The sequence below is a fragment of the Pagrus pagrus genome, assembly GCF_965226575.1.
Source record: "Pagrus pagrus genome assembly, chromosome: 2".
NCBI classification, from domain to species: domain Eukaryota; kingdom Metazoa; phylum Chordata; class Actinopteri; order Spariformes; family Sparidae; genus Pagrus; species Pagrus pagrus.
The window spans coordinates 11,958,437-11,968,330 of NC_140186.1; the positions used below are offsets into that span (position 1 = coordinate 11,958,437).

At 40.8% G+C, this 9,894-nt stretch overlaps 1 protein-coding gene across 2 annotated transcripts; it reads right to left on the reverse strand.

Annotated features, from left to right (window-relative positions):
* Window positions 1–225: 225 nt before the first annotated feature.
* Window positions 226–9,600, reverse strand: pkd2 (polycystic kidney disease 2). Of its 2 annotated transcripts, none has more exons than XM_084381665.1 (15): window positions 8,505–9,600; window positions 7,881–7,994; window positions 6,675–6,808; window positions 5,892–6,142; window positions 5,578–5,802; window positions 4,522–4,750; window positions 4,256–4,426; window positions 3,984–4,165; window positions 3,762–3,882; window positions 3,566–3,664; window positions 2,576–2,697; window positions 2,322–2,439; window positions 2,019–2,179; window positions 1,705–1,852; window positions 226–1,220 (listed from the first exon to the last, which is right to left on the reverse strand). In XM_084381665.1, the coding sequence occupies exons 1-15, from the start codon at window positions 8,926–8,928 to the stop codon at window positions 1,011–1,013; spliced, it is 2,709 nt and encodes a 902-aa protein (XP_084237791.1). In that variant the 5' UTR covers window positions 8,929–9,600; the 3' UTR covers window positions 226–1,010. The 2 variants fall into 2 exon arrangements, with proteins under 2 accessions (XP_084237791.1, XP_084237790.1); XM_084381664.1 differs by having other exon boundaries at window positions 2,019–2,182.
* Between the last annotated feature and the right edge of the window lie 294 nt (window positions 9,601–9,894).

Below are 9,894 nucleotides of genomic sequence, written 5' to 3' on the forward strand. Positions count from 1 at the left end.
GGGCATATATAAATTCAATAAAGTGCAGATGACTGAAGATCTACTGTTCTGTATGAGCGAACCAAGAAAAATGACTACTGATTTTGCATCTGTCATCTTTAACATGTTAAATTTGTGGAGTAATGTTAAAATGTTTAAAAATGAAGATAAGATTTTTGTCTGTATGTTTCTTGTCGCTGAAAATTAATCATCCAGACCAGAGAAAACAAAACAAATGAAACAAACTTATATTTTAATAACACTTTATTTTATCATAACAGATTTAAAAAAGAAATAGATTGTAAAAAAAGTAAGGCACAGGGGCAAAAAAAACATAATAAATGCATGGGTTTCCCATGAACAGATGCACTCCAAATCGAAGTTTGTTTTAAGTTACAATATGTATCATAAAATGATAATAAGCTACCTAATTTGAAGCTTCATTGATGTACAGAAGATGAGTAAATATGACAGAAAGTGCCACACTTGTACCTACTGTGTATTAAAATGACGAAAAAAAATAATCAGCAAAATTAACAGTCATAGAAACGCCTTTTTTGGTATTTGTGTAAATGCTAAATAAATGCTGTGTGCGTACAGTAATCAAAAGCAGGTGGAGCACGTTTCTCATGTAATACTTAAATCATACGCTGTGTATTCTGAGTACAACTGAGTACGCTGCTGTATACTGTAATACTGTATAATGTAAATCCTTCATTATCCTTTGACTTCTTTCACACGTTTTTTCTTCCATTCATCATCCCGTTAAAGTAATACTTGATAAAAGAGTTTAGTGAATACTTTTAGACGTCTCTCTCAAGAGCCTCACTCACTTTCAGTGCATTTATTTAAGGTGGAGTGGGTTTGATTTTGTCACCTCCTTTGTAATACGTCATTAACAGCTTCAATAAGACATCTCATTTCTGTTCTGCAAAAATAGTCCCACCTCTTCATTTCCTTGTACCGCTGCTGGGAAATCTTAAGTACAGAGTTTCTTGCCAGAGTGGAATATTCTTCACCGGGCCAAGTCCTCACACATGGCTGCTCCCATTTGTGCTTGTGTCGAGGCCGTCGGCGGACATGGAAGAGGACGGACGGGGCCGGGGGCCGACAGGAGTGGCCGGCTGTGGGTGGCTGACCTGTGAGACCATGTCGTCAGACTCCCAGCGCTCCAGTTCCTCCCTCACCAGCCTCTCCATCTGCTCCCTGTGGACGTCTGTGTCCCGTCCCAGACGCTCATCCTGACAGACAACAACAGATTAACTTGTACAGTATGTTTACAGGCATGTAAGAAACCGGGATACACAGGATGCACTGTGGTGACCTGGTTACTGTAAATATGCATATAAACCTTTTTCTGTATTCTATAATTATTAAAGATTATAATAAATATAGATGATTTTAAAGAAATCTTTTTTTTTTCAGGAGAAATCCAGCTGAGGAAATCAGTTTTTCTTATCTCCTACCTCAATTACACAAACTGTTTTGCCTGTAAGACATGTAAGAAGTCATATTATTGCAGAAGGTAGGCTGCAACCAAGTTACTTTAACCTGCAATAACATGCTTTGTTTGGCCACTTGAGGGCAGCAGAAACAAGCTGTTGCCACATCACTGACAAAAGGACTGTCCTCAACAAAAATGATAACGATGATGATGTAAGCATCCACTCTCACTGCATGTAAATTGCATGTAAACACCCTGCCTGTGTATTCACTTCATCTCACCTCCATGACTCCGTCCAGCAGCCGGCCCAGCACGTCTCTCCTCTTGAGTTTCGCTCTCTCCATGCCTTCCAGCTTCACGATCACGGCGTCGATCTTGGACACTATGCTGCCGATAGAGTGCTCCATCCTGTCCACACGTCTCACCAGCCTGAGAAACAGACAGCATTAGTGGCCTTACTTATATTGAATTATTGATTGATAATTAATTGACTATTATATTGATTTCAGTTAAAAGGGAAGTGTATGCATGATTATGGCCCTCACTGATTAACCTGCATTTAAGCTACAGAATAAAAACAATAAAAGCTCCATACACTTGAAACTCTTCGTAGGAGACGCCCCCTGAGCTGCTGCCGCGACGACGAGAGCTGTGGCCACTATCCTCGTCATCGTCTTCCTCCGAGTCGTCCTGGGTGCGAGGGAAGCTCCGCCCACTGCTGGGTCTAGTCAGCGAATTGCGTTCCAGATCCAAGTCCTCCTAGCATACGAGCAGAAACACACTGAACATCTGCAGCTGTTGTGGCTCGGTGGACACTCCCACATAAATGCAGCGTGTGCTGTGTTTTTTTTCAACTTTTGTTTAACAAATTTAAGAAGCAGTCGGCATCGTCACTCACTCTCTCTTTCTCCAGGTCGTCTCTCATTTGCTGGTGTTCATGCTCCGTCAGATCCGGATCGCCGTCCTGATCGTACTTTGCAAAGATGGCCTGAATCTCTGCATCTGTGTGGCCCTTCCTGAACAAAGACACAAAAAAAGGAAATACACTCAGTACATAATACATTATATAGGGGTATATTAAAGTTACAAAACCAAACACATTGAACATCGAAATAACATCAGAATAGTTTGTAGCTTTTAGGTTTCGTTCACCCTTTCAGATCCTGGCGGAGTTCATCAAAGTTCAGTTTGCCCCCGGCCTGACGCAGACTGTCGGAGATGTCGTCTACTGCCGTCTTCTTCAGTCTCAACTTCATCAAGGCTTTGTTACAACCCTAAGAGAAATCCCATTGGACTAGATATAAGTCAGCTGCATAATGTTGTCACACTTTATAATGCTCATCTTTAATAAATGGTAGGTGCACAGTTATTTTAAACTAAAGTTAGATTGTTTATTGTAAAGCTGCAACTAATGTTTATCACACTTTGGTTAATAAATATTGTGTAGTAAACACTATAAACATTATCTGGATGGCCATTATAATGTTGCAACTGATGTTTATAAACCTTAACAATTACTTAAAAAATGGTTTATTAAGCCTTTCTCTATTTATTAACAGTGAAATAACTATTAACTACAGTTTAATTAACTATTAAACAATAAATTTACCATCCATTAATGATGAGCATTACGAAGTGTAACCCATAATGTTGTTAAGTGATAGGTGGCACAGATAAGGATAGAAACACAAACTGTGATTGTTCGTTAATCTGACACAAAGATCCCCTAAATTATACAATAACCCACCATTATCTCTCAGTACAAACACTTTCCATTACAACATCCCAATAATTCGATCGGGACTCAAAGTCTGATATCTACTATAAGTTATACAGTTCAAGCGAAGAAGTCAGAATATCAAACCTCACAGACAACAAACAACCAATTCCACTAACATCTTTGCTGGAAAGCTTTTCCAATATTCTTTTTCTTCTCTACTTTATTTTCTAATGAAATATTTCAAATACCTGTTTCTCTAAGAAGATCCAACCAAACACAGAAATTGCAATATCTGGAAAAAAATATCAGTTCCAGGTGTACACTCTGATCCCTCAGCTGTTCTGTCATTATTGCCATGGTGACTCATGTTGATTTAATAGAAGTCTACCTGGACAAAATGAATGATAGATGCAGTTCAATACCTTCTTAATGAGGTCAGTCATTTCCATCTCAGACCTCTGCTGGGACATGTCGGCCTTCACCTCAGAGTACGTGTCATTGATGATGGCCAGGAACATGTTCTTTATAGACAGAGAAAAGGTATTCTGGTGTTAGTGAGGCTCATCTGTAAACAACATGACCAAACTACAACACAACATGTGTGACTACCACACTCACCATGAGGATAAAGAAAATGAAGAAGACAAAGGTTGTAAAGTAGATAGGTCCGAGCACTGGATTGGCCTCCTCTATTTCTGAGAACTCAAAGTCTCCCAGAATGATACGGAACTGCGTGAAACTACACAAACAGCAACGCATTTCAACATTTTTGATCAACAGGAAACATCAGTTGTTAGAAGTTTTTGTATATTTGTGGACTTTTAGTTTGAATGTTCTCACATGCTGGCCTGGAAAGTGCTGAAGTCGTTGACCTGGGTTCCAAACACCAAATAGGCTAGCTGAGCGTAGGCCAGGAAGATGATGAAGAACATGATGGCAAAACCCACAAGGTCCTTGGCACAGCGAGACATAGTGCTGGAGAGCTGACTCATGGTCTTATTGAAGTTGATGAACTTAAAAAGCTGAGAGGACGAGAAAAATAATTTCAATATTACATCCTCTGTGGTAGTTTTGGAATGATCATGAACCAAAAGGGGGAAAAAAATGTATACCTTGACCCAGGAAAAAAAGATGATGATCGCAGCCACGTTGTTGAACTGGACCTGCAGGTTGGCCAAAGACTCAAAGCTGGGGTGAGCATTGTGGTTCTCCAAAAGGCCTTTGAGAAGATTTCCAACCATGGCTGTTCTGGTTATGTTCATGATAATGGCAACAACACTCAGCTGAGAAACAAGCAGAGAGAGCAAACAACGAAATCAGTCAAACTCGTTAAAAAAACGATTCTTAAATAAATCAAAAATACGACTCTGACACTCACCGCGACAATGAGAATATCCAGACAGTTCCACAGGCTTTTGAAGTAATGCAGGCGGTGGATGCGGATCTCCAGCACCTCCTCCACCACGTAGTAGAGGATGAAGAGGCAGAATGCCACCTCACACAGACCCACAAAGTAGTCCCAGCTGGACACATACCGTATCAGACGCACTGTTTGAAACTGCCAGGAGGTCACCACCCCACCAGTAGCAGGGAACTCCACCAACAACCTGACAAATGCACCAAAAAAGGTTAACGGGTAGCATTCGTACAACTGTAGTTACAAGTAGTAGTTTCAAGATTAACTGATTAGTTAATCAGAACCCATGGTGGCCACAAAAAGGCCCTCTCTAGACCCAGTGTTTGGTTTGTCCGTTCTGGGCTAGTGTAGAAACATGGCGGTGCAACACGGTGGACTTGAAAGAGCACCCTTCGCTCTGTAAATATTAAAGGCTCATTCTAAGGCAACGGAAATACAACGATTCTTAGTTTCAGGTGATTATAAACGAATGAAAACGTAATTATGAATATTATATTCTGTTTCTGCCAATAGATCCCCCAAAATCCTACACATTGGGCCTATAATTTAGCTATGAAACAAAAATACACACATTTGCTCTTTCGGATTCTCAAATGTGGGGATTTGTGCCTTTTCTTTGGTTAATACTGTCATAAATGTAATATTTTTGCGTTTAGAAATGTTTGTCTGATAGAATGACCAATGTGAAGACGTCACCGTTCAACTTTTTGAAGTTTTTTCTGTGATTAATTGTAGAGTAAGTAAAAAATATCACTTGGTAGATTTGTTTGTTTTGTTGGTTGTGCAGGATAAACCAAAGTTACCTAGGTGCCTTCTTGAAGAACATTTTATCTCTATTCAAACACTTTTTGTCGCATTGAATCCCAAGTATCATTGTCCTTTCATTATTGTACTTCATATATTTTGAAGTCAATACAACTGAAATAATCATTAGTCAGTTTTCAAGCAAAAATGGTAAAAAAAAAAAATTTTAAAAATGTATTTCTTAATGGATATGTTGTATCTGATGATTCTTACCTGGCGATGCAGAAGAGGTTGATGTTCCCATTGTAGACGGAGAAGTCGAGAAACACAGCTCTGGTGCCTCTGTCCAGCCACAGGTGGTCTTTGAGAAACTGCAGCTGGATCGTTGACTCTTCTTTTGTACGAGACAGGTCTTGGTAGTATCCTCCACCTCCATATTTAGACACCTGACCCCAATAACTGCTACTGTTCATCTCGCTCTCTGTTCCATACACCCACCTAAAAGACACCAGAAAGAAAAGACTGAGGATGTAGACATTTGTTGGTGTAAAACATATGGTACAGCTGTAGTCTCGTTTTGGACGTACGCAGTTCCATTCTTGGGGCCAAAGGGGGCGCTGTCCTCGTTGGCTGGGGTGTACATGTTGAAGCAGTCCTGGACCTCGTCTCTCAGATCTTCGTGGACGGAACAGGACTCGTTGCGGACTTTGACCTGCCGGAGCCGAGGCACTCCGAGGAGGAGGTTCTCGTAGTAGATGAGACTCTGATTCTCTGGCAGGCTCTTGTTGTTGTACCACACCTCCCAGTACATGCCATTGAGGAAAGGTCCCTCTGTGAACTGTAAGGAGGCCAAATTATACAGACTTCAATTCGATCCTTGCATACTGTGTCCATCAGAGGCTGAATAGATTGGACAACAGGGGATAATTTATTTTTTTGAAATGTTCATATGCAAGTTGGATTTGTTAAGTTTATTGTGAAAAACATGCAACAAACGTAAATTGTGCGCTGCTCAGCTTCTGTTCACAGTTTTTGGTGACGTTTCATGTAATACACTGATCTTGATATAGTCTTATTAAATTGCAGTGGCTCTCAACCTTTTCAAGTTGTGTGTTCAAAACTCCCTTAACGTTGAGCAGAGCCAGTTTAATCTCATCCAAGCTTTATATTATGTTAAGCTAGAGTCTGATGGATGTTGCCTTGTATTTAACAGAAAGATATCACAGAGGTATTCATTTTGTCATCCAACTCACGGCAAGAAATCGAATTGTGTATTTCCCAAAATGTCTACTTGCATGCCATCTACAGTACATGTGTAGAGGGTTCCTTTCTCAATATATAGCAGAATGAGAAAATTAATGCATGTTTACCCTCCAGAAATCCTCCATGGTTGAGAGGCTTCTAAAAGTGGAAGGGTCCCCTGCAGACAGCGGTGTGTCCAGGAAAAGCTGAGACATGACTTTGGTATAGTAGTACATATTGGCACTCACCATCCCATAGGTCACTGCAGAGCAAAGCACAATTTAAAGTCATTTCAGCACACAACAAGCCATGGTTAAAACGCAGAATGACACACAGGGGAATTAATGCAGGTTAGATGTTTTCGTGTGCATAATTGTGTTTACAGGCAGTATGACCTTGCAAACATAAAACATAAACTCAAAATTAGATTAAACTTAATTTAATTTCATTTATGCATTACTAATCTCTGCAGTATTCAGTATGCATCAGGGAGCAGCTCTGGAAACTGCTTTTAATAGGCAGGCTCTGCCTGGCAGAATATGCCTTAATCCAGTCTGCCAGGAAGTCATTTCCTGATCCACCCTAAACCACAGTTTGGCATTTTTCATTGCAGCAGAAAGAGAGTAGAGAAACTTCACCATTAGTTTTCGCAGTGCACACATTTTAAATGTGGGATTTCCGTCAATTTGTTTACCATCCCAAAATGCGGCCATCAAATTTGTGCCTGCTGAGATTTAAACCCACCGACAAGTGTCAGAGATTACATTTTCAGCTACCAAAACCAGTAAGCACACACTGTGAGCTACCATATCTATTCTCTTCTAAGGCTCTGTTTAGCAGCAGCTGTTCTTATTAGTGCCCAACTGAGAATGATTTAGCTCATAACTGAATTGTTTGTGTACTATTAATCATTGTAGTATACTTTATTGCAGTCACCAAGAGGAAAAAAATTCAACTGATTTCTAATTTTGCCGTATTTCCAGTGTGAAAACACGACATACAGACACCAATAACCTGATTATAATCAATATGCAGAATGGACCTGGGACTGATGTAACTGGAAAGTGGGCTATGTAGTATCAGGGCTTGGAGCACACGATGAGGCTCAACTAGCACTTTTCCCAAATGGTCGTTACTCACTTGCTGTGCAGGTCGTGCAAATGAGTCAAGATTGCTGAATCATTCATATCAGTTTAGATGAAAAATGCCTTGACTGAGAGCTAATTCCTATCAAGTTCCTATCTCTAGTTATTACAGATGAGTGGTTTCTGAGCCAAATCTCGTGCACAACTATGTTTTATGTCAATCTGCTGGATTCTTTAGTGTTTACTTACAGATACAAAGGGTGATGAGGAATGCGATATAGGTGAGCATCTCTCTCAGTACGTTCCTGAGGTACCTTTCTCGACTGCTGTCGCTGTCCTCCATCAGCTCTGTGCCCCACAGAACTGCAGAGACATGATTACATTGCAGTCAGAGGGCAGAAGAGCACTGGCTACACAAATATATAATCATCAGACAACAGATCAGCATATGATAAAATATGCGTACCTCAGAAAATGTATTATAAGTTAAGCAGAGACTTTAATCAGAGAGCTTATCCTGATTTCACAGAGAATTTTACTTTTTAATTTATTGACACTGTTTCTTATTTCTTAACTATCATGTTACCTATATATTATCATGCTGTGTATGACTGAATCAACTGAATAAACAAATTGATCTTACAAGACAACAGGGTACACACTGCTTTACTTTGTTTATATTTGGCGGACCCTGCCATGAACAGCTTGTTTATTCACTTCTGAATAAAATAAATATTTCTGAGTTTGAATTATTGCCTGATTAACACTGTAAATATTAAAATTCTGAGTTTGAATTTCTTCTCCAAAACTACAACCCATCTAATCAACTCTGTTGGTCTGAAAGGTCAACCAGGAATAAAGACAGAGACTGACTTCTGATCTTCTGGAGGATCTGCTTCAGACAGCTGCGGTGCTCATGCCTGTCCTGCTGCTGGGCATCCACAGTTGGGGTCGGGTACAGTCCTCCTCGGGGGATGTGGGTGCTGCTGCCCCCGCCGGTGTAGCTGCCCAGGCCGCTGCTGCAGCTGCTGCTGGAGGCCGTGGACACCGACCTCCTCCCGGGACTCGCTGGAGGCCAGTCGGCTTCCATGATCTCATCCTCAGGCTCGAACCCCGGGTTGTCCCGACTCCACGCCTGTCTGGACGGAGGGGACGGGGTGCCTATGACTCCTCCGAGACCCAGGTCCTGGTGCTGGATGTTCTCCATCTCTATCCCTTCGCTTGGGTCCAGTCTGTGCGGCAGTCTACCAGCTTGGCTCGGCGGCAGATGCTGCGGTCTGACTCGGGATGAACTCATGGTCCAGTTAGTTAGCTAGCTAATTTTTTTTTATCTGGAGCGAGGCATCTGAAAAAGTGACTTAAAGCAGAGATACTCGAGTGTTCAGCGCCTTAAAAAGCAAAGCAGACTGGGGGAAAGTTAGTCAGCTAACTAAATAAACTAATAAAACGGTTAAATGGTGTATAAACGTCGCATTGGAGACGTTAACACGGAGTTACCCTGCTCCTCTCAGCCGCCGTTACTTCACTCTTCCCAGAAAAGTTTCCCTCAGAAAACATCCAGCGATCTTCAGAAAATCCGCCTCAAATAAAAGATGTCCGTCGTCACTAAGCGATGCCTTTAAAGCGTTTTAAAGTTGTTACATAATAATCTATTGAGGTCGTTACCCAAAGCAGCTGTCTTCATTAATTGACGATTAAAAGTCCGTGTTTATGTGAAGCGAGAAGCAGCACTCTCTTCTTGCCCCAGGACAGCCATCTTGTTCTCCCAACTGTTCCCCCAGAAAACCCACCGCTCACATCTGTCCGGGACTCAGGTTACACCAGGAGTCATGGCGTCGCAGTGAAGGATGGAAAAACTTTATTTTCCTTTACTGAGGCAACTTTTTAAGTCACTTCTTAAACTATTGGTTTGAATTTGAAGAGCTTCTAATTGCGCTGGTTTGTGTGGGATCGTTTCTGTTAACTCCTAAAAAAAAAAAAAAAAGTAAATGTAATCTTTTTGAATCCTTTATAATGGCTAATTAACATTTAATTTGTTTTTAAAAAAATGTTTAACACAGTATTCATTTAGATGAGTAGTTGTACACATTACATAATCTCTGTATGTTTGGGTAAACGGTTGCTATGACAACAAGCAGTGGTGGTGGAAAGTGTCTGAGCAGCTTATATTCACTCAGCTCGTGTTAAAGGTGCAATATGCAACAATTTAACATGACAACATTCAACATTTAACTAAAATTATCAACAGAATGTGAAGAAAATT

Coding starts and splice junctions, on each gene's coding strand:
- pkd2 (XM_084381664.1), bottom strand. CDS start 8,928: ATGAGTTCATCCCGAGTCAGACCGCAGCATCTGCCGCCGAGCCAAGCT. Junction 3,883..3,983: donor AGCACTTTCCAGGCCAGCAT/GTGAGAACATTC, acceptor CTGTTTGTGTAG/TTTCACGCAGTTCCGTATCA. Junction 1,221..1,704: donor TGCTGGACGGAGTCATGGAG/GTGAGATGAAGT, acceptor GTTGTCTGTCAG/GATGAGCGTCTGGGACGGGA.